The sequence below is a fragment of the Netta rufina genome (assembly GCF_964035555.1).
Source record: "Netta rufina genome assembly, chromosome: 1".
Classification (NCBI taxonomy): Eukaryota; Metazoa; Chordata; class Aves; order Anseriformes; family Anatidae; genus Netta; species Netta rufina.
In genome coordinates, this window is record NC_140123.1 from 910,770 (window position 1) to 933,409 (window position 22,640).

General features: G+C 69.5%; 2 protein-coding genes across 2 annotated transcripts; one reads left to right on the forward strand and one right to left on the reverse strand.

Annotated features, from left to right (window-relative positions):
* Positions 1–375: 375 nt before the first annotated feature.
* On the forward strand, positions 376–12,094 carry INPPL1 (inositol polyphosphate phosphatase like 1; the record flags this gene model as incomplete). The annotated part of the gene is made up of 30 exons (XM_084304999.1): positions 376–498; positions 2,395–2,565; positions 2,781–2,883; positions 3,099–3,225; positions 3,729–3,883; positions 3,975–4,095; positions 4,560–4,709; positions 4,790–4,880; positions 5,077–5,166; positions 5,247–5,345; positions 5,471–5,621; positions 5,763–5,869; positions 5,960–6,062; positions 6,153–6,349; positions 6,677–6,794; positions 7,348–7,444; positions 7,594–7,732; positions 7,832–7,931; positions 8,016–8,104; positions 8,201–8,282; positions 8,376–8,465; positions 8,586–8,699; positions 8,788–8,876; positions 8,972–9,059; positions 9,158–9,313; positions 9,411–9,495; positions 9,660–9,809; positions 9,926–10,610; positions 11,513–11,643; positions 11,743–12,094. 30 exons carry the CDS (start codon positions 376–378, stop codon positions 11,831–11,833), a joined length of 4,092 nt encoding a protein of 1,363 aa, XP_084161125.1. The 3' UTR covers positions 11,834–12,094.
* A 2,675-nt stretch (positions 12,095–14,769) lies between these two features.
* PHOX2A (paired like homeobox 2A) lies at positions 14,770–18,793 on the reverse strand (the record flags this gene model as incomplete). The annotated part of the gene is given in 5 exon segments (XM_084302713.1): positions 14,770–15,063; positions 15,065–15,126; positions 15,129–15,222; positions 17,549–17,736; positions 18,583–18,793. Coding segments are annotated over 5 exon segments (849 nt in total).
* Between the last annotated feature and the right edge of the window lie 3,847 nt (positions 18,794–22,640).

Consider the following 22,640-nt stretch of genomic DNA (forward strand, 5'->3'; position numbering starts at 1 on the left):
GGACAGCTGGGATGGGCCTGACCCCGGCGGCTGGCTGGGGGTCCGCCAGGGTGGCCACCCCATGGGGCCACCAGGGCGCAGGGCCACCCGTGGGGGGGCCCTGTGGCATCTCCCCCCTCCCCGGGCTGCGGGGGACGTTGTGCCACCCGCCACGGGCGCACGGTGCCCCCGGGGCAAGCGCCGTGAGCGGGGTGGGGGTCCCTTGGGTGGCCACCCCACATCCCCCACGGTGCCACCACCCTACCCGCTGGCCTCGGGGCACCACCCCACGTGGTGGGGGGGGGCCAGGCCGACCCCAAACCCCTCGGCACAGCCCGGGGCCGGGGTGGCACGGCCCGCGGCACGCGCCGGGGACGCTCGGGGCCGGGCACCTTGATGTGGTATTTTGGGGCAGGCGGGCGCCGCGTGGCGGCGAGGGCGCCTCGGAAGGAGCCCGTGGGCGACGGCTGCGTGGGGCAAACGGGGCAAAACCCCACGGGGGGAAGCAGCGGGGACGGCGTGGGGTCGCCGCCAGCCCTGCCCCGGGGGTGCACCTTTGGGTGCCGCGGTCACGGCACGTGGCCCCCTCCCCGGGGCTGGCCTGGCCGTGGGCTCCTGCGGGGTCGGCTCCTGGCCACGTGGCCACCACGGCGCCTCCTGCCCTGCCTTGGTGGGACCACGGTGTCCCCCCCCCCCCCCAGGTTTGGCAGTGCCCCCCCCCCCTCCCCAGCCACGCACCCTCACCGTGCCGCCACCCCCCTACCCACGGGCACCCTCACCCCATGGGCACCCCCCCTGTGCCACCCGGGCTCCCCCTCTCCGAGCCCCCAGCCCCAGGGTGTGTGTGTGTGGGGGGGGGTGAGGGGGGGTCTGGGCCCCCCCCTTCCCGGCTGCCCGGCCCAGAGAGCGGCTGGGGGCCTAAAATAGCTGCGGGGGCAGGAGGAGGAAGGGGAACTGCGCCGGGATCCCGGCAGCGCCGGCTTCCTTTAACCCTGCCGCCGGCACCAGTCGCCGTGGCGCTCCCCGTGCCGGGTGCCGTGGGTGCCGGCGGTGCTACCGGGGGGGGGCCCGGTGCTGGGGACCCCCCCCCCTCCGGCTGCTTTTGGGGCGAGCGGTGGCGTTTGGGGTCCCCGTGGGGGTCCCCTTGGGGCGGTGGGGCCAGGCTCGAGCCCCCCTCTCCGGTGATTAACGGGGAATAACGCACCGGGGACCCTCGGAGCGGGGACCCCCGGGGGTGTGACCTCCCCCCCCCGTTGGGGTGCTGGGGGCTGTTATGGGGTGAGGGCGGCTCGGGGGGGCCGAAGCAGGGTGCTGGGGGGGCCCCGTGTCCGGCCGTGTGCCCACATAAAGGCTCTTTGTGCGGCTCCCCGGCCGCCAGGATTAGTCACAGAGACGGCCACGAGCGCAGCGGGGCTGAGCCGAGGGGGAGGGGGCTGCCCTGAGCCCCCCCCGGACCCCCCCAGGACTGACCCCTGTGAGGGGGGGTCCCCCTCACCTCCCCGTGCGCCCCCCCTTCCGCTGGGGGTCCTGCTGTGGAGCTCGGGGCTCCCATGGAGACCCCTTGAGACCCCCCCCCCAGCTGGGGCTCTCTGTGTGCCCCCCCCCCGGGATTTCCTGCGTGGAGCCCCCTGACCCCAGCGTGGGGTTCCCCACGTGCCTCCCACCTCTGTCCCCCCCCCAAATCTGGGGTCCCCCCCTTGTAGCCACCCAGCATCTCTCAGCTGGGCCCCCCCCCTTTGCCCCCCCAGCAGGGTTTCCCATGCAGGACCCCCCCCTCCAAATCTGGGGGGGGGTTCCCCATGTCCCATATGGGACATAGGGCTCCCTATGGCTGTTGGGGGTGGGGTTCAGGTGTGGGGGGGCTGATTTGGGACCACTGGCTCCTGCAGCCCCCCCAGCACTGACAATTTGGGGCTGTTCCTGCCTCCGGAGGCGGAATAAACCCCCCGTGCTGGGGGGGGGGGCTAAGGAACGGGGGGGTCCTTTTATTATGGGGGTTGCTTGTGGCACTGGAGGGGCATCACGGGGCATGGGGGGGGTGCCCTGGGGGCACCCTGCTTCACGGTGACCCCAAACACCCCCAGCTCTGCCCCAGGACACCTCGTCCTCCCCGTGCGCCCCGGTGGCACCGGGACAGTGCCATGGGGACAGCTCCTGCCCCGGTGGCCCCAGTGGCCCCGGTGGCCGCCCCCCAGCCCCGTGGCCGGGCCGTGTCCCTCTGCCCGGTGGCCCTGGCACGGTGACACCCTCCCGGTCACCTCTGCACGTCCCGTGGCTGAGGGCCAGCCCGGGAGCCACCACCCCGGCCACCGGCACCGGGGGGATGGCCACCAACGGCAGCACCCTGGGGGGGTCCTGAGTGCCGGGGTCTTGGCACGGGGGTGTCCCCCCCCCGTGTCCCGCTGCCTCCCGCAGGGCTCGGCCGTCCCGTGGCTCCCCCGTCCCGCAGGGTTTATTTTGGTGCGGCGTTTCGGTGCCAGCCGTATTTTTAGAGTTCCTTCCGGGAGCGTGGGGGCGAGGCGCTGGCGGGACGGCCCCCGTGGCACGCGGAGAGACCGCGACAGCCACCTCGGGGGGCCACCCGGGGTGAGGGGGGGGGGGGTCTGCTGGGGGGGTTTAAGAGGGGGGTGTCACCCCCTGCAGCGCCGCAGCCGAGCGTCCCGGGTGGGCAGCACCCGCGGGGAGCGCACGGTGGGCGCGGGGGTCCCCCCCCCCCCCCACGGCTCCGGCACCCCCGTCTCTCATCGGCGCCCGTCACCCCCTGCCCCGGGATCGTGGCCCCGGTTCCTGTGCGCTTCCAGGGGAAAGCAGATTGCTTCCTGGCCGCCCGCTGCCAGCGGCTCCCTGCCCGCTTCGGGACGCGCACGGCCCCGCTGCGTGGCCTGGGGATATGGGGAGAGCCTGGTGCGTGCCCCCCCCCTTGGGGAGAGAGCTCTGGGGGAGGGCAGGAGCCCCCCGTGAGCTGCGCTGAGGCCGGGCAGCTCGTTGCACGAGGTGCTGGTGCCGGAGCTGAGCGAGCGCACCCGGCTTTGTGTTTGGGGCTCCCCGCCCGGCTGGTGGCACGGGGTGCCCGCAGGATGGGGTCTGCTGCTCCCCCCGGTTTTTGGGGACCCCCGCAGGCTGCGGGAGGTGGCCGAGCTCCCGCGGGGGTCCCCATCCTGACGCCTGCTCCTCGGCTCCCTGCAGGTTCCAGAAGCACGTCCACACGTACCGCATCCTGCCCGACGACGAGGACTTCTTGGCCGTTGCAGGTGGGCGGCACGGGGACACCGCGGGGACCCCCGGGGACACCCCACCGTGGGGGCTGGACATCACCAAAGGGTCTGGGGGCGCTCGGCGGAGCAGGGGGACCCCCACTGTGCTCCTGTTTGCACAGGGTGGGGGCCTCCGGGGGCTCCCTGCCTGGTGAGGGGGGTGCAGGGGGGGGTGCAGGGCTCGTCCCCGTGCCACGAGCGCACGGCCTCGCGGCGCAGCCGGGCGCCTCGGCGCTGCTGCTCTTGGCCGGCCCCGCGCCGCCGCGTATTTTTAGAGCAACAGAAGCCCCTTTGTGCCGAGCGGGCAGACAGGAAAGAGCCGCCCCCGGCAGGGAGGAGGCAGCGGGATGGCTGCCGGCCGGGCTCCGGCTGCGTGCTCCCCGTGCTGTGCCAGCTGGCGTGGCCAGCGCCCCCGTCCCCGTCCCCGTCCCCGTCCCCGCCTCACCGCGCGCCCCAGGCACCCCAAAACGGGGCGGTGACGGTGGCCGTGTCCCCGCAGACGTCGCAGGGCGTGCAGGTGAGGCGCTTCAAGACGCTGAGCGAGCTGATCGCCCTGTACCTGCAGCCCAACCAGGGGCTGGTCTGCACCCTGCTCTTCGCCGTCGAGAGGGAGAAGGAGAAGGAGAGCGCGGAGGACAGGGACTACTCGGGTACGCGGGGCGGCCCCTCTAATAACCCCCCCCCCACCCCGGGGGTCCCTGTGCCCGCCGGTGCCGTGACGCCCACCCCGCTGCCTTGCAGATGGCGAGGACGAGAAGCCCCCCCTGCCCCCGCGCTCCGGCTCCAGCAGCTTCTCGGGTTCCTCCGTGGGGCTCAGCCCCGGCAGCCCGGGGCCGGTGGTGCCCGAGGCGGCGGCGGAGAGGTGAGGAGCCACGACCCCACGGTGTCACCATGCCCATCCCCATGTCCCCATGGTGTCATCATGCCTGTCCCCACATCCCCAGGGCGTCACCGTGCCTGTCCCCACGCCCCCCAGGGCATCACTGTGCCTGTCCTCACGTCCCCATGGTGTCACCGTGCCCATCCCCATGTGCCCAGGGCGTCACCGTGCCCATCCCCATGTCCCCACGGTGTCACCGTGCCCATCCCCATGTCCCCACGGTGTCACCGTGCCCGTCCTCACATCCCCACGGTGTCACCGTGCCCATCCCCACACCCCCCAGGGCATCACCATGCCCATCCCCACATCCCCACGGTGTCACCGTGCCCATCCCCATGTCCCCACGGTGTCACCGTGCCCATCCCCACGTCCCCAGGGTGTCACCGTGCCCGTCCCCACATCCCCACGGTCTCACCGTGCCCGTCCCTGCTGTGTCCCTCACCCAGCTCCCCCCGCAGCACCAACGGCCTCACCAGCATCTCCCACGAGTACCTGAAGGGCAGCTACACGCTGGACCTGGAGGCGGTGAAGGCGGGGGCCAGCAGCCTGCCCCACCTCAACAAGACCCTGGTCACCTCCTGCAAGCGGCTGCACAGGTGGGCGCCGCGTGCTGGGGACGGACGGGCGGACAGACGGACGTTGTGCCACCTCACTGACGCCCGCCCTCTCCCTGCAGCGAGGTGGACAAGGTGCTGGCGGGGCTGGAGATCCTCTCCAAGGTGTTCGACCAGCAGAGCTCCCCCATGGTCTCCAAAATCCTGCAGCAGGTGAGGGGGCGAGGGCGCGGGGGCGCGGCGGTGGCTCCCCGGGGTCCCCTGGGGCAGGCTGAGGTGCCCACGGTGCCCACAGCACTTGGGTGGCAGGGGGGTGTCCTCCTCATCCTGTCCATCCCAGGGGGTTGGGGTGGTGGGTGCTGGGGGCTGGGGGTCCCGTCCGGGGGCTGTGACACCCCGGGGCTTCCAGACGGCGCCGCAGAGCGGGGAGCAGGAGCTGGAGAGCCTGGTGCTGAAGCTGTCCGTGCTGAAGGATTTCCTCTCCAGCATCGAGAAGAAGGTGAGCTTTGGGGTGGGCGGCCGTGCCACGGGGCCGGGCAGGGGCTGGGAGCTCACGGCCACGCTGGGCTCTCCCCCCAGGCGCTCAAAGCCCTGCAGGAGATGAGCTCGGCCACCCCGGCCCCCCCGGCGCAGCCCCTCTCCCGCAAAGCCAAGAGCATCCCCGTGCAGACCTTCGAGGTGAGTCCCGGGAGCGTGGTACCCAGGGGGACATCCCCAGCCCCGGGGGGACGTCCCCAGCCCCCTCCTGGCTCCAGGGGGACCTCCCCGGGCTGGCAGCCTCAGCACCCAGTGCGCGCCCGCAGGTGAAGCTGGACGTCACCCTGGGGGACCTGACCAAGATCGGCAAGTCGCAGAAGTACACGCTGAGCGTGGACGTGGAGGGCGGCAAGCTGGTGGTGCTGAAGAAGCAGAAGGACTCGCAGGAGGACTGGAACACCTTCACCCACGACAAGAGTGAGCGGGGCCCCTGGGCGCAGCTACGTGCTGCTGGTGGTGGTTTTGGGGATCCTCGGCACCCCGCAGTGGTCTGGACCCCCCCCCCCCCCCCAGGAGCTCGGCACCTCTCTGATTCCCCTCTGCCCCCACCCCCCCCAGTCCGGCAGCTGATCAAGTCGCAGCGGGTGCAGAACAAGCTGGGCATCGTCTTCGAGAAGGAGAAGGACAAGACGCAGCGCAAGGACTTCGTCTTCGTCAGCGCCCGGGTGCGTGGGGTTCCCAGGGGGTGGTGGGCACCGGGGGGGGCATCACCGGTCCCTGTGGGGCTGGGGGGCTCACCGCCTGCCCCCCCCCAGAAGCGGGAGGCTTTCTGCCAGCTGCTGCAGCTGATGAAGAACAAGCACTCGCACCAGGACGAGCCCGACATGATCTCCATCTTCATCGGCACCTGGAACATGGGTGAGCAGGGCCACAGCTCCCGTGCCTGGGGGGGCTGCAAGGGCTGAGCGTGGGCAGCCCCCCCCTCTGACTGTGCCCCCCCCTCCACAGGCAGCGTTCCCCCACCCAAGAGCATCACCTCCTGGTTCACCTCCAAGGGGCTGGGCAAGACGCTGGACGAGGTGACGGTCAGCATCCCCCACGACATCTACGTCTTCGGCACGCAGGAGAACTCCATGGGGGACAAGGAGTGGGTGGATTTCCTCCGCGCCGTGCTCAAGGACTTCACCGAGATCGAGTACCGCCCGGTAGGAGCCCCCTGCCCCCCCCCCAGGGAGCTGGGGGTACCCTGGCTGTGCCGGCACCGGGTGCTTCGGGGCGGGCGCACGCGGTGCTGGGGTGCTTGGAGCTGTTGTGGTCCCCGGTGCTGTGGCCATCCCGTGCCACTGCTCATTTGCCACGTGGCAGGAGCCCACCTTTGGGTGCGGGGGGCACTGGAGGGGGCTGCTGGCAGCGTGGGTGCAGCTGGGGGGTGGCTGTGTTGGCGCCCGGTGCGCACCGCGGTCACGGCTCGGGGCGGGGGGTCCCTCTCCACGGGGTGTCCTCCGTGGGGTCTCACGGCCCGCGGCCCCCAGGTGGCCATGCAGTCCCTGTGGAACATCAAAGTGGTGGTGCTGGTGAAGCCGGAGCACGAGAACCGCATCAGCCACGTCAGCACCTCCAGCGTCAAGACGGGGATCGCCAACACGCTGGGTAGGTGGTGGGGCGTGCGCCCGGCTGTGCGCCCGGGTGTTGCTGCTCGGGGCCTGGCACCGGGGGGGCTCCAGGGGCACGTGTGTTGCACGGGGAGGGCTCTGGGTGTGCATTTACTGCACGAGGCAGGGCTTTGGTGTGCGTGCATTGCACAAGGTGGGGCCCGGGTGCATGTACACCACCTGGGGAGTGCTCTGGGCACGCTTGTGTTGCACAGGGAGTGCTCTGGGTGCACGTGTGTTGCACAGGCAGTGCTCTGGGCATGTGTGCATTGCACGAGGCAGGGTTTTGGTGCATGTGCATTGCACAAGGTGGGGCCCTGCTGTGTGTACATCACCCAGGGAGTGCTCTGGGTGCACGTGTGTTGCACGGGGAGGTCTCTGGGCACGTGTGCATTGCACAAGGAGGGCTTTGGGCACGCGCTCTCGGCACAGCGCACCCCGTGCAAACCATCCCAGTGGGCACCGTGCCCCCACCAGAACCCGGGGGCACCTCCCCACCATCAGCGCCGTGGCCTGGCCCGATCCTAACCCCCGTCCTCCTCTCCCCGCAGGCAACAAGGGCGCCGTGGGCGTCTCCTTCATGTTCAACGGCACCTCCTTCGGCTTCGTCAACTGCCACCTCACCTCGGGCAACGAGAAGACGGCGAGGTGAGGGGGGTGTCCCCACGCGGGGACCGCCGAGAGGGACCAGCACGGGGCTTTGGGGGCTGCAGAGGTCCCCAGGGGGGGGCGTGCAGGCTCTTGCACACGTGTGCCAGGTGTGTGCACTGATGTCCCTGTGCCTGCTTCCCCGGCAGGAGGAACCAGAACTACCTGGACATCCTGCGGCTGCTCTCGCTGGGGGACAAGCAGCTCAGCTCCTTCGACATCTCGCTGCGCTTCACCCACCTCTTCTGGTTCGGGGACCTCAACTACCGCCTGGACATGGACATCCAGGTGCTGGGGGGCCGCGGGGTGGCCGTCGGGGGCCGGGGGGCTGCCCGCGTGCCCTCCCCCTCCCCGTGCCAGCCCCCTCTGTCCTGCTCTGCCCCGCAGGAGATCCTCAACTACATCAGCCGCAAGGAGTTCGAGCCGCTGCTCAAGGTGGATCAGCTCAACCTGGAGAAGGAGAAGCACAAGGTTTTCCTGCGATTCGGTGAGGGAGAGGGGCCGGGGGGGTCGCTGGGTGATGGGGGGGTGGCTCCAGCCCCCCCCTGACCCCCCAATTCCTCTCTGGCAGCCGAGGAGGAGATCACCTTCCCCCCCACGTACCGCTACGAGCGCGGCTCGCGGGACACCTACGTGTGGCACAAGCAGAAGCCCACGGGGGTAGGTGCTGGATGAGGGTGGGGGCCCCCCAGGCGGGTTTTGCCTTAATCCCATCCTTTTTCCCCCCAAAAAAAAACCCATCTGGTGCCCGTCCAGGTCCGCACCAACGTCCCGTCCTGGTGCGACCGCATCCTCTGGAAGTCCTACCCCGAGACCCACGTCAACTGCAACGCCTACGGTGAGGGGGGGGAAGGGGCAGGGGACAGGCACTGGGGACAGGTCACCCACCCCCGTGGGGACAGGCCACCCGAGCTGTCCCCTCCTGCCGCAGGGTGCACAGACGACATCATGACCAGCGACCACTCGCCCGTTTTCGGCTCCTTCGAGGTGGGGGTGACGTCCCAGTTCGTCTCCAAGAAAGGTGGGGGGCGCCCCTTACACCCCCGCACCCCCCAATGGGTGCCCGCGGGTGGCCTGTCCCCACCCCTGCGGGGACAAGGGGACGCCCCCGGGGGTCCCCACGGCTCCCCTCTCCCCGCAGGGCTCTCCAAATCCTCGGACCAGGCGTACATCGAGTTCGAGAGCATCGAGGCCATCGTGAAGACGGCGAGCCGCACCAAGTTCTTCATCGAGTTTTACTCCACCTGCCTGGAAGGTGAGCGCCGGGGGGGGGGGTGTGGGGGGGCGTCCCGGGGTCGGGGGTCCCTGGGGGACCTGCTGGCACCGTGCTCTCCCCCTGGCAGAGTTCAAGAAGAGCTTCGAGAACGACAGCCAGAGCAGCGACAACATCAACTTCCTCAAGGTGCAGTGGTCGTCCCGGCAGCTCCCCACGGTGAGGGTCCCCGCTGGCGCACGGGGCCGAGCAGGGGGGGTTCACGGGGGTCCCCTCCGTGCCCCCCACCACCCCCATCGTCCCCTCTCCCGCAGCTGAAGCCCATCCTCTCCGAGATCGAGTACCTGCAGGACCAGCACCTCCTGCTCACCGTCAAGTCCCTCGACGGCTACGAGTCCTACGGTGCGTGGCCGCCGGCGCGCTGCGCCCCTCGGGGACCTCGCACCCCTCATCCTGATGAACCCCCCCTCCCCAAATTTCGCCCTCCCCGCGCCCTCCAGGTGAGTGTGTGATCGCGCTCAAGTCGATGATCGGCAGCACGGCGCAGCAGTTCCTCACCTACCTGGCCCACCGCGGCGAGGAGACCGGCAACATCCGCGGCTCCATGAAGGTGCGCGTGCCCGCCGAGCGCATGGGCACCCGCGAGCGGCTCTACGGTGAGCTGGGGGGGGGGCCCGGGGGGGGTTTTGGGGGGCTGGGGGGGGGTGTGGGGTCCCGCTCTGAGCCCCCTCCTCTTTCCCTGTCCCTTGGCAGAGTGGATCAGCGTTGATAAGGACGAGGCGGCCGCGGGCAAGGGGAAGGCGCCGCTGGGTGCCAGAGCCACGCAGGATTACGCCAAGTAAGGGGGGGCTTGGAGACCACCCTGGGGGGTTTGGGGGGGCTTCTGGGGAGGGCTGGGGGGGCGGTGAGCATTGTGCAGGCAGAGCCTGGCGATGCTCAGAGCATCCCTGCAGGATGGAGCACCATGCCCCGATGCTTCTCGCCCCCCCCCCCCCCCCCCAGGTCTGCGGGGAGGAAACCCACGGGGGCAGAGCCGCCCGCGGCCCCCCCGGCGAAGCCCCCCGAGGAGCCCGAGAAGGGCAGCGCCCCCCTGGCCGCCCGCCCCCCCGCCCCGCACCGCGGCACCTCCCGGGACGAGGCTGCGCCGAGCCGGTGAGCGCGGGCACGCGGAGAGGGGGGGGTCAGGGTTAGGGTTAGGGTTAGGGGTCAGGGGGCACGCCGCAGCCCCCTGTGCCCCCCCCTTCCCAATCACCCCTTTTTGCCCTCAGATCCAAGCCGGAGCCCTCAGCGGAGCCGTCGGGGGGGCCACTGAAAAACAGCTTCAACAACCCCGCCTACTACGTGCTGGAGGGGGTCCCCCACCAGCTGCTGGCCCCCGACACCCCCGGCAAGCCCCCGGTCCCCAAGGGCAAGGCGGGGGCCCCCGAACGCCGCCGGCACCCCTCGGCCGGGCCCCCCCCGCCCAGCCGCGCCGAGGAGAGCTCCTCGGACGAAGACCCCAGCCCCGGGGCTCTGCCCCCCCCCGATTTCCCCCCCCCACCCCTGCCCCGGGAGCTGGAGGTGGCCGAGACCCCCTTCTACGCCAGCGCCAAGGAGCTGCTGGGGGGCGCGTCCTGCGAGCCCCCCCCTCCCAAGCTGCACCCCAGACCCCCCCTGCCCACCGGGGCGGCCGGATTCGGGATGGAGACCCCCGGGGGGACCCCCCCGGGAGCCGGGGGGGGGCTGCGGGACGATCGCTCCTGCTCCGTGCTGCAGATGGCCAAGACGCTGAGCGAGGTGGACTACAGCAGGGGGCGGGAGGGGGGGGCGCGGGGGGGTCCCCCCCCACCCCAGCTGCTGGGTAAGGGGCGTCTGGAGCTGCCCCCCCGCTGCCTGCACCCCGATTTCGGCCGCCCCCTCGCCTTCCCCCCCCACTGCATCCGGGAGAGCATCGAGGAGGACCTGGCCGAGGAGGTGGGTTTTTTGGGGAGGGGGGGGGCACGGGGGGGGACCCCCGGTTGTTTTTTTGGGGAGGTTGGTGGCTGCTGACAGCCCCCCCCCCCCATCCGGCTCTGTTCCTGGGGTGCTGGGGGGGTGGATGTGGGGTTTTTTGGGGGGGGGGCAATAAGGGGTGGTTTGGGGGTGGTGTGATGGGGGCTGGGGCTGGGGGCGCGAAATTGAGCTGGGGATGGCGGGGGGGGGGGCACAGCCCTGGGGGTCCCCAAGCAGCCCTGCCCAGGATGGAGCGGGGATGGGGGCTTTGGGGATGGGGTTTTGGGGGATGGGCACTTTGGGAATGGGGTTTCAGGGATGGGCATCTTGGGGATGGAGGTTTTGGGGATGGGGTTTGGAGGGTGGGGGTTTTGGGGATGGGGGCTTTGGGGATGGGGATTTGGGGAATTGGGGATTTGGGGATGCAGTTTGGGGGCTGGGGGCTTTGGGGCTGGGGGTTTTCGGGGAAGAGGCTTTGGGGAAGGGGTTTCAGCGATGGATGGGGGTCTAGGGGCTGGGGTTTCGGGAATGGGGTTTTTGGGGGGATGGGGGCTTTCGGGATGGGGGTTTCGGGGATGGGGTTTTTGGTGGATGGGGCTTTGGAGGATGGGGGCTTTGGGGATGGGGTTTTTGGGGGATGGGGGCTTTGGGGATGGGAGGTGGGCGATGGGGATGTGGCACAGCAGAGGAGCACGGCACGGGGTGCGCCATCCCCACCGGCGCCAGCGTGGGCGCACGCCCTGCGCCCCATTTCCACCCCCCTGGCGCCCCATTTCCACCCCTTGCACCCCATTTCCACCCCCCCGGCGCCCCCCTTTGCCCACCTTACACCCCCTTTTCCCCCCCTACACCCCCTTTTCCTCCCCCCTGCCCCCCCTTTCCAGGCTCTGTGCCAGGCGGGTCGCGGCGCGGGCGCCGGCGAGTCCAGCGTGGGCGAGTGGCTGCGGGCCATGGGGCTGGAGAGGTACGAGCAGGGGCTGCTGCACAACGGCTGGGACGACCTCGAGTTCCTCAGGTGGGGGCAATCCCGAGGTTGGGGACACCCAGAGGGGGTCAGGGGGTCACCGGGTGCCTGACCCCTGCGCCCCCCCCCCCCCCCTCCCCAATTCGGCAGCGATATCACGGAGGAGGACCTGGAGGAGGCTGGCGTCCTCGACCCCGGCCACAAGCGCGTCCTCTTGGAGAGCCTGCAGCTCAGAAAGTAGCCACCGGGACCCCCCCCGGGGACCCCCCCGGGGACCCCCACATCACCAGCAGCCCCCCCCCCCATCACCAGCAGCCCCCCCCCCCCCCAGGGCATTGGGGTGACACCGGGGGGGCAGCGGGGGGCAAAGCAGAGGGGCGAGGGGCGGCGGGTGCTGGTCAGACAATTTCACGGGGGGGTCCCTAAAGTGGGGGCCCCCCCCCAGCGTTTTAAGTTATTTCTTATTTATTGGGAGAAGGGGCACGCGCTCAGCCGGGGGTGGTCCTGCTTTTTTGTTTTTTTTTTGAGGGGGGTTGGGGGGGGATTAGGGGGAGCCCTGGGGGTGTCCGGAGAGGGTTGGGTGCCCCCTGCTTCCAGCGCAGCCCCCGGCAGGGAGGAAGAGGAGGAGGAGGAGGAGGAGGAGGAAGAAGAGGTCCCATTACAGCCCGGTGCGTGCAGGGCTGGTACCCAAGTGCCTTCTGATGCCGTGGGGGGGGCACCCACAGGGTGGGGGCACCCACGGAATGGGGATGGGGGCACCCACGGGATGGGGATGGGGGCACCCACGGGATGGGGGCACCCCCCCACCCACTGCGTGCACCCAGGGGCTGGAGAGGCTACCCCAGGTCCCCTGGGTGCCCCCCCCCACCCCGATGCTGGGTGTCCCCCCCCCAACCCCGAGCATCCCACCGGGGGTCTTTTGCCCCTCGCCCCCCCCCCTTGTGCCTCCGCGGTGCCCCCGCTGCGTTCGGTACTCCCGGCTCCGTCCCCTCCGTGGTGGCCGTGGGGAGGGTTTTTTGTTTTTTTTTTTTGGGGGGGGGGGCTGCCAGCCGGCCCCTCACCAAGTGCCCTTCCCAGCTCAGCCCCCCCCAAACCCCCCCAGGACCCCAAGCTGGGCCCCGGGGCCGTGCCTTGCCCCTTGGGGGGGGCCGCACCCCGGGGCTCTGCCAGCCGCAAGTGCCGGGGTTTGGGGGGCTGGGGGGGGGGGCACGAAGCCACCCCCAGTGTCCCCCCCCCATTTTTTGCCCCCCCCCGCTCCGGCCGAGATGAAGGATGCGCCGGGCCCCCCCCCATTCAGTTTTAGCCCCGGGGGGCGTTTGGTGTGCCCCTAACCCCGCCAAGCCCCCCCCCCCCCCCCGTCGTGTCGTGCTCTGTGTTTTTTTCCCTTCTTTTTTTCCCTTTTTTTCCCCGTTTTTTGTAAAATCACGAGCTATTTTTGTAACGTTTTAATTTAACGCCCCCCCCCGCGCCTCGCCCCCCGAGGAGAGGGGGCGAAGGGCGAGGATGAGGAGCTGCCCCCCCCCTCCCCCCCCGACCCCTGCCTGTACCCCCCCCCCCCCAAATAAACAGCCTCGTGTGCTCCATTCGCCTCCTGCTGTGGGACCCCCCCCTCTGACCCCCCCCCCCCAGAGCCTCCTCCCAGTCAGCCCAGTTACTGGTCCCAGTGCAGCACAGCCCCTTTATACTGGTCCCAGTATGGCGCAGGATCCCTTAGACTGGTTGTACTGGTCCCATGTGTCCCCCACCCATCACTTCTGGGGGGGGTCCAGGTCCCTGCAGCAGCCTGGGGGGGTTTTGGGGCTTTTAATGGGGAAAATCTCAGTGCCCCCCCCCTCCCCAAAAAGGGTTTGGGGCCCCCCCAGAAGGGGTGTAGGGGGGATTTGGGGGTGGGGGGGGGGGGCCCTGCGGTGGCAGGGAGCCTGGGGGCTTCTTCAATAAATTAAGTTTTATTTGGATTAGTATAAATAATTTGCAAACGGGTTCAATAAATTACAGAACAGTTAAAAAAAATAAAATAAAATAAAATAAAGAAAAAAAAATAACAAAAAAAAACCCAAACCAACCCCAAAACCTCATCCAGCAGCCGGAGAGGTCCCCGGGGAGCCACCGAAATGGGGGGGGGGGGGTGAGGGCAGGGGGTGGCCGGGACCCCCCCCCCCCCCCCCCAAAAAACCCCCCCAAATCCCAGTGCCTGTGCTGGGGAAGCTACACGGACACGCACACACACACACCCCTGGGGGGGGCCAGGGGGGGGTCCCTGACCCGGATTTTTGGGGGGGGGGGGGGCACCTTGGTGGGCACCACCCCGGTCACAGCGGGCCGGGGATGCTCGGCCCCATTCACAGCCACCGCAGTTCCCAGCCCCCCCCAGCTCTGCCCTGTGCCCCCCCCCCAAACCCTATTGCCCCCCCCTGGGGTGGGCGAGGTGGGGGGGGGGGCTGTGCCCCCAGCCCCAGCGCGTGGAGGGGGGGGGCAGCTCCGTGTCCGTGGGCTGGGGGACCCCGGCATCGCCCCCCACAGCTGGGGGTGCATTGCTTCCAGTGCCCCCCCCCCCCCCAAAAAAAAAATTCAGCGCCGCTCCGAGCCCCCCCCCCCCGCTGCTCCCCCCCCCCCAGCCCCTGGAATCCCGAACCCTAAAGTGCTGCCGAGCCCCCGGGATGGTGGGGAGAAATGGAGAGGGGGGGGAATTGGGGGGGGGCACGGTGTGACCCCCCCCCCTGAAACGTGCAGGAGCGATGGGCACGCCTTGGGCACCTCGTCCGGGCTGGGGGTGGCTGCAGCCCCCCCCCCCCAAAATTTGTCCTGGGGCTGCTGACCCCCCTGCTCCTGCAGCATCCGCGGTGCCGGCGGCACCCTGGGCAGGGGCGCATGGGGCTGTGCCCCCCCCCCCCCCCAAAATAAAACGGAGCATCCCGGGGGGGTCCGGGTGAGGGTGGGGGTCCCACAGGCCCCCCGGGGAGCCAGGGTGGGGGTCCGGGGCTGCGCAGGGATGGGGACGTGGAGGGGGGGACCCGTCCTGCCCCCCGCCAGCAGCGTTTTGCGGGGCGTCACCGCGGGGTCCCCGGGGCGCTGGGGGAACGGGGGGGCGAGGGGCAGAAGAAGCTGGGCGGGCGAGGAAGAGGAGGAGGAGGAAGAAGAAGGGGAGGAAGGGGGGGGGGGGGGGGGCGGAATTTTGGATCAGAAGAGGTTTGTCTTGAGGGCGTTGGGCTTCCTGTGGAAGGAGGAGAGGACGCCGGAGAAAGGTCCGGGCATGGCTTCGGCCGGCTGCCACGCTTTGAGCAGCTCGGCCGTGTTGGCGGCGCCGCCGCTGGTGCTGACCCCCGGCCACAGCGGCGCCTTCAGGGGCTGCGGGGGGTGCCCGGACCCCAAAGGCTGCCCCGCGCCCGGGCTGGGGCTCAGGCTGCCCCCGGGGCTGCCCAGGTTGCCGGCTGCGGGCAGCGAGGCCGTGCTGTCGGGCGTGGGGCTGCAGTTTCGACTCCTTGGACTCGTCGTCCTCCGAGGACGAGCGCGGCTCCGGTTTCTTGCTGGCGGCGCCCCCGCCGGTGCCCCCCCGCCGCCGGTGCCCGCGCCCTTGGCGTTGGCCGCGCGCTCCTGCTTGCGGAACTTGGCCCGGCGTTTCTGGAACCAGACCTGGGGGGCGAAGGGATGGGGATGGGGTGGGGTGAGGATGGGGATGAGGTATGGATGGAGAGGGGATGAGGATGGGAAAGAAGGAGATGGAGATGGGGTGGGGATGGGATGGGGATGGGATGGGGATGGGATGGAGATGGAGAGGGGATGGGATGGGGATGAGATATAGATGGAAATATGATGGGAATGGGGATGGGAAGGAATGGGGATGGAGATGGGGTGGGATGGGATGAGGATGGGGATGGGGATGAGATAGAGGTGGGGATGAAGAAGGGATTGGGATGGGATGAGATATAGATGAAGATGGGATGAGGATGAGGATGGGAAAGAATGGAGATGGGGATGGGGTGGGACAGGGATGGGGATGGGATAGAGGTGGGGATGGGATGGGGATGAAGAAGGGATTGGGATGGGATGAGATGAGGATGGGGATGAGATACAGATGGAGATGGAATGGGATGGGGAAGGGAAAGAACAGGGATGGGGATGGGATGGGATGGGGATGGGATGGGGATGGGAAGGGGACAGGACAGGGTGGGACACACCAAGGAAAGCAGGTCAGGCGCCAGCCCAGGGCCTGGTGACCCCAAACCAGGACCGTGCTGGGGACGTGCACCCTGGGACACCCCCCCACTAGGATCCCAGCACTAACCCCAAATACACGGGGGGGGGGGATTGGCTGCAGGCGGGCGATGGAAGCGGAGCGTGCGAGGGCAGCGAGTGACGTGCCCGGCTGTGGGGGCACCCAGCAGGGGCTGCAGGGGGCTTAATGGGGGCTGCCATTCCCCCTGCATGCACCCAGACAAACCCAGCACCACAATTCCTGTAGGTTTGGGGCGTGCTGGAGACCCCACAGCACAAACAGCTCTGCGGGAATCTCGCCCCTGCTGCCGCTCGCGGCCCCGCTGCCTGCACAGCCCCAACCGCAGCCGAAATCTTTTCCACAATGTCCCCGCTCCTGGCTCCGGGATGGCACCAGGGTGCGGTATTTCAAAGTTTCAGATGGTTATTTAATGAATTAAATAGTTAAATAAAATTTAAAATTAATTTTCTGAAAGCTCCGGGGCTCTCTGTGCGCTTTCCCCACTCAGCTCCGGTGCCGCAGCCCTGCACCAGCAGCGCCCTGCGGGGACACCCGGACGCGCACAGCCGGGGAGGGGGGCACTGCTGGGGACAGAGCCCCCCCGGCACATGCTCGCCCCCACCAACGTGCCAAAAAAAACCCAGATAATAAAAGGGTAAACAAAATAAATTTTCCTCTGCCCAACCCAGGCAGAGGAAAATTCCCGACGGCTCCGTCCCTGTGCCGGGAGCCAGGACCGGGTGCGCTGCGCCCCGAGCGGCACCGCAACGATTTCGCTCCTCTGCTCCCTGCTCTAGGGATCCCCCCCCCAGCACCAGGCTCAGCCCCGCAGCCAAGCCCCGTCCTGTCCCCACGGCCAGCTGGGGATGTCACCGTCCCCCTGCACGGAGCTGGGAGCCAGCAGCCCCCCCGTCCCCCGGCTGCAGCGCCCATCCTGCCTGCAGGACCCCGGGATGAAGGACAGGCGGTGCCAGGGCTGAGCTGGGGGGGGCGAACGCGCTGTGCCCCTGCCCCCAGGCTGCTCCATGGCACCGCGGGGGATGCAGCAGGGCAGGGGGGAGCGGGGTCCTAGAGGATCCCTCACCTCCTTCACCCCGTTCCCGGTGCACCCCCAGGTCCCTGCCCTTCGCACGGGGAAAGCCGAGGTTGTGCCAGACCCTGCCGCAGCCCACGGCCGGGACAGGAACCGCCACGGCTGCCAGCAGAGATGGAAACACGGCTGCTTCCCACCCAGGAGACCCCCGGGGCTGGGGTCTTCCCACTGCGACAGCCGGGGTGGGGACCGAGGGTCCCCTCCTGCTGTGGGACGTGGCCCCTGGCCCCATCCAGAGGGGCTCGCGCTGACCGCAGGGTGCTCCAGCCCGCAACGCGCCCCTTGTCCCCGCACAGGCTGATGCTGCTCTAACAAATAAATTGCCCCCCCTGCTCTAATAAATAAATTGCTGATGGGAAACAGGTGGTGGAGCCAGGGCCACCTCCCTGCGCCCCATCACTGACTGGTTTTGGGGACTGCTCCGCACCACGGTCAGGGAAATGCTCCTGGTTTTACCAGGGAGACCGGCCCGGGGTCGGCGCACGCTCGTGTTCAGCTGCAGCTCCCCGCACCGGGAATCAGCCCCGGGTCCCCGTCCCTTTGTCCAACACCTCCCAAAACCGGGGAGCAAAGCAGCAGGGTCCCAGCACTGTCCCCGAGCCCCCCGGGGCTCCACCAGGAGCTCCCTCGCCCCGTTCCCCGCAGCTCACCTGCACCCGCGCCTCGGTGAGGTCGATCTTGAGGGCCAGCTCCTCGCGTGTGTAGATGTCGGGGTAGTGCGTCTCGGCAAAGACCCTCTCCAGCTCCTTCAGCTGCGAGCTGGTGAACGTGGTCCGGATCCGCCGCTGCTTCCGCTTCTCGTTGATGCCCGACGGGTCCGAGAAGAATTTGTAGGGCACTGGGGAGGGAGAGGCGGGCGTGAGCGGGGTGGCACGGCGGGCAGGGCTGGGCGCACCGGGCTGGGCGCACCGGGAGGGGATGAGCCGGGCTGAGTGCACCGGGCAGGACCCGCTGATGAGAAGGAAGCACCAAGAGGGGATGCAGCGGGCAGGCTGATCTGAGCAGGGTGCACCAGGAGGGAATGCACCGTGCAGGGACCCGGTGGGAAGGGACCCAGCGGGAATTATGCACCGGGAGGGGATGCACCGGGCTGGGATGCACCGGGCAGGAGGCACCACGAAGGAACCCAGCGGGAAGGGACCCAAAGGGGAAAGGGAGCAGGGCACGGATGCACCGGGCAGGAGGCACCGGGCTGCGCCGGGCGGGACGCACAAGGCAGGAGGCACCGGGACGCACCGGGACGCAGCGGGCAGGACGCAGCGGGCAGGGACCCGGCGCGCTCAGGGCGCTCCCGGTGCTCGGGCGCTGCCTCCCCGCGCCCCCCGTTCCCTTTCGTTCGTTGTCGCCTCCACCCTACGGTGGGGCGCGGGGCTCCGGGTGGCCGGGGCCGGTGGGAGCGGGGCCGGCGGGGAGCGCAGCCGGTGCCGGTGCCGGTGCCCGTGCCCGTGCCGGTCCCGGTGCCGGCAGCGCGGCCGCTTCGTTCGCGGCTCCTCCGCGGGCAGCGCCCCGACGGCACCAACGAAAGCGGGGCTCGGCGAGGGGTCTCCCCGGCGGCGACCCCCTCCATGGGCGGCTGCGGGGCCGCCGCCGCTCGGGGCACCCCGGGGGCGCGTCGGGGGCGCGCGGGGGGCTCGGGGCGCGGGGGCTTGGCGGCCCCGACGGCTCGGCGGAGCCCGGCCGTTACCTGCCGAGTAGGGCGAGGGCTGGTGGTCGCGCAGGGCGCCCAGCGCGCAGTTGGCGGAGGCGAGGGGGGGGCAGGCCGGGCTGGCCCCGAAGCCGCCCCGCATGGGGCTGTACTGGAACGTGTTGGCCTGGCTGCAGGAGCTGAAGTCGTAGGCGGACGCCTCCATGGCCGCCACGCAGGAGTCGTACGAGTTGAGGTAGGAGTAGTCCATGGCGAACATGGAGCGGCGAGCGGAGGAGCCGCCGCCCGGCCCCGGTCCCGGCCCCGGCCCCGGCCGCCCCGGTTACCTCGGCCGCCTGCCCGCCGGCCCCGGCCGCCAAGCCCCCGGCCGCCGCTCCATGCACGGCCGCGCCCGCCCCGGGCCGCCGAGCCCCGTAATATACCGGCCCGGCGACGGGGAGACAATGGCTGGCGGCGTCGGGGGCTTTTGCATGACAATATCTCCCGGGGACCGCGGGCGCAGCAGGAGCGGGCGGAGCCGCCTCCCCCCGCGCCGCCCCCCACCCTTAACCCTTCGTGGGCGCCCGCCCAGCCCGGCCCGGCCCCGAGCCCCGACGGGTGCCCGACCACCGGGAGAGCCCCCCCCGGAGCCTCCCCGGAGCCCTCCCCGAGCCCCCGGCCCGGCCCCGCAGCGGCGCACGTCGGGGAGGCTGCGGGGGAGCGGCCCCGGCCTCGTCCCCACTCGTGTCCCCGAAGCCTTCGGCCTCGCCATCCCCGGCACCAGCCCTGCTCCTGTCCCCGGCCCCATCACCACATCCCTGGCCCCATCTCCGGCCCCATCCCTGCCCCTGTCTGTCCCCATTGCCACGTCCCCGTCACCACGTCCCCATCCCCGTCCCCATCCCCAACCCCATCCTTATTCCTATTCCTATCCCCATCCCTGTCCATGTCCCTGTCCCCATCCCCATCCCATCCCCATCCCCATCCCCATCCCCATCCCCATCCCCATCCCCATCCCCATCCCCATCCCCATCCCCATCCCCATCCCATCCCCGTCCCCATCCTCATTCCCCCACATCCCTGCCCCTGCCATCTCCCCCATCCCCGTCCCCATCCCCATCCCCATCACCTGTCCCCCCCCCCAGTCCTGTCCCCATCCCTCTGCACCTCCCCGGTCCCCAGCCCCCCACAGCCCCCACATGCAGACCCCAGAGGGGACCGCAGGACCCCCGTGCCCGGCCCAGCACCACCAGGTCGCCCCCCACCTGCCCCGGGGGGGCTGAACCCAGCCCCGTGCCCCCCCCTCCAGCACAACCCCTGCACCCCAAAGGCCCCAGGCTGGAGGTGACCCTGCGGACAGACAGACAGACAGACGGACGGACGGGGCGATGGCTCCCCTGCCTCCAGATTTTGGCCAAAGTGGCTGAAAATGGGGGGGGGGGGCTCAGCCTGGGCGGGGGGCAGCAGGGGGTGAGGGGTTCCCCCCTCCCCATCCCATCCACGGGGGCTCTCTGCCCGTTCCCCCCCCCCCCAAAATTTGCAGCCCGGCTGAATTCCAGCGGTGCCTCATTACCGCCCCGCTGGGCACCCCTGAATGGCAACGTCCAAGGTAAAGGCTTCGCCCCTTTTCAGAGGCACCCGGGGGGGGATTTGGGGGGATTTGGGGACATTTTCAAGACAAACACTTTCACTAAAGAGGATTTAAAAGTCTAATTGCACCCGGCCGGGGGCTTTGTGTCCCCCTGCCCAGCTGGGGGGTGGAGGGGGGCTGCTCGCTGCCCTCCCTGCAGCATCAGCGCTGGTGTAAGGCAAGGTCGGATCCTGACCCCTCCTGCAGCACCAGCTCAGGACATGGGGCACCAGGAGCTGGCCCCTGATGTCCTTGGGGCTGCCCGGGATGTGTCCCACTCCGTGTCCTGCCCTGTGTCCTTCCCCGAATCCTGCACCACGTCCTGCCAGTGACTGCCCCGTGTCCTGTGCCATGTCCTGTGCCATGTCCTGTTCTGTTTCTTGTCCTGTGTCCTGTGCCATGTCTTGTCCCATGTCCTGTGCCATGTCCTGCCCCATGTCCTGTTCCATGTCCTGTCCTGCATCCTTCCCTGAATCCTGCCCCATGCCCTGCCCTGTGTCCTGTGCCATGTCCCGTGCCATGTCCTGCACTGTGTCCTGTTCCGTTTCTTGTCCTGTGTCCTGTGCCATGTCCTGCCCCGTGTCCTCCTCCACGTCCTGCCCTGTGTCTTGTGCCACATCCTGCTCCATGTTCAGTGCCACGTCCTACTCCTTGTCCTGCCCCATGTCCTGTGCCATGTCCCATGCCATGTCCTGCCCCATGTCCTCCTCCTTTTCCTGTGTCCTGCCCCATGTCCCATGCCATTTCCCATGCCATGTCCCGTCCCGTGTCCTCTTCCACACCCTTCCCCATGCCCTGTGCCGTGTCCTTCCCTGCACTCTCCCCCATGTCCTGCCCCACGCCCCTCTCCACACCCTGCCCCATGTCCCACCCCACAGCCGCTGCCCCACCTGTGGCCACAGCCCCCAATTGTCCCGGAGCCCCCTGCTCCACCAGCTCGGGGGTCCCTGGGGCACCCCTTGTCCCGTGGCCGGGCCGGCCGGGGGGCTGGTGGCCCGGTCCCCCCGGCGAGCCCCCAGCTGCGCTGGCCGAGGCGCAGGCGCCGGACCCGGGCAGGTTGCTAAACAAGTTAATTAGATCAAGGAGATGGAGGCTGGCTGGTGAAAGAGAGCCCCAACTGTCAGGCTGCTGGAGTTGTGAAAAAGTTAATTCAATTAAGTTTTCCCTCTAAACTAATTAGGCAGCAATCTGCCACGCAAGGAGCTGCTGCTATTGCTACCCAGAGCCAGGGGCAGAATGAGGGGGAGGGGAGGAGGAAGATGATGGGGGGGATGAAGGGGGAGAGGAGAAAGTGGACAAAGGGGGGCTGGGGCAGCACCGGGGGTGCCCCCGCCTTGCCATGGCCCTGGTGAGCCCAGAGCTTGGGCCTGGCCGTGGGAGCTGGGGGGATGTGGGTGACCTGATGGTGGTGCAGGGAGAATTGGGGCTGGCAGGGGGGTGACATCCCCAGTGCCACGAGATGGCTGAGCACCCCCACCCCGATACATGTGGCAATGTGCAGGGTGGGCACCTCAGAGGGGTCAGGGTGGGTGCAGGGGTCAGCCTGGCCCGGGAAGGTGGGCAGGGGGTCCCGGCACCATGGATGGGGGCTCCCCGTACCCCCCAGCCCGGCCGGGCTCTGCGGGGTGCATGGCACCAGGGCTCCGTGCCCGTTCTCCCCACTGTCAGCACGCAGGAATCGGGGTCCCTGTGAAACAGGAGGCACTGCAGGGCCTCACGGGGTCTCCAGCACCAGCTTTGCCCACACCAGTGCTCCGGGAAGGGTCTCAGTGCAAAACCCTCCTGTCCCCGCTGCTCCTCGGTGCCAGCCCCGGCTGCGCTGCGGTGGGGCCGCGCTAACACCGGGGCTGCACCGAGAGCTCAGCGTGGAGCTGGGTGCAGGAGCTGGAGCTGCTGTAGGGTGGGCAGCGGGGAGGAGACCTCGTGCCGTGCCCTCACCATCACCAGCAGCGGTGCCCGAGCGAGGACCATGGCGCTGGTGCGTGCTGGCAGCTGGCATCCCACGGCCGGCAGCTGGGCGCACCGCGAGCACCGTGGGCACTGCAAGCACCGTGGGCACTGCAAGCACCGTGGGCACTGTGGGCACCGTGGGCACCGTGGGCACCGTGGCTCCGGTTCCCGAGCCAGGGCTGCAATTTGGGGCTGCGCTCGCCCGGCCGCGGTGCCGCGGGCCCCCGGCCACCGCTGCTTTGTTCCCCGCGACAAAGCCCCGACTCGGGGCCGCGCCGAGGCCCCTCCGCGCGCTGGAGCTCGCCTGCCCCTAATCGAATTAGGAGCCCGGCACGGGGCTGAAGGCTGGCAGTAATTGAATTTCTCCCGTCACAGCCTGATGTTTCTCCCCTCCAGATCCTGCCTTGGTTTTATTGTTTCTGGGACCGGCTGCAATGGCACATTTATTTGATCTGTCACAGGGAGCCCTTTAACCCTCTGCTGTTTGCTTAGAGGCACGCCAGCTCCTCTCCTCAAACACAATTAAAAACAAATAAAA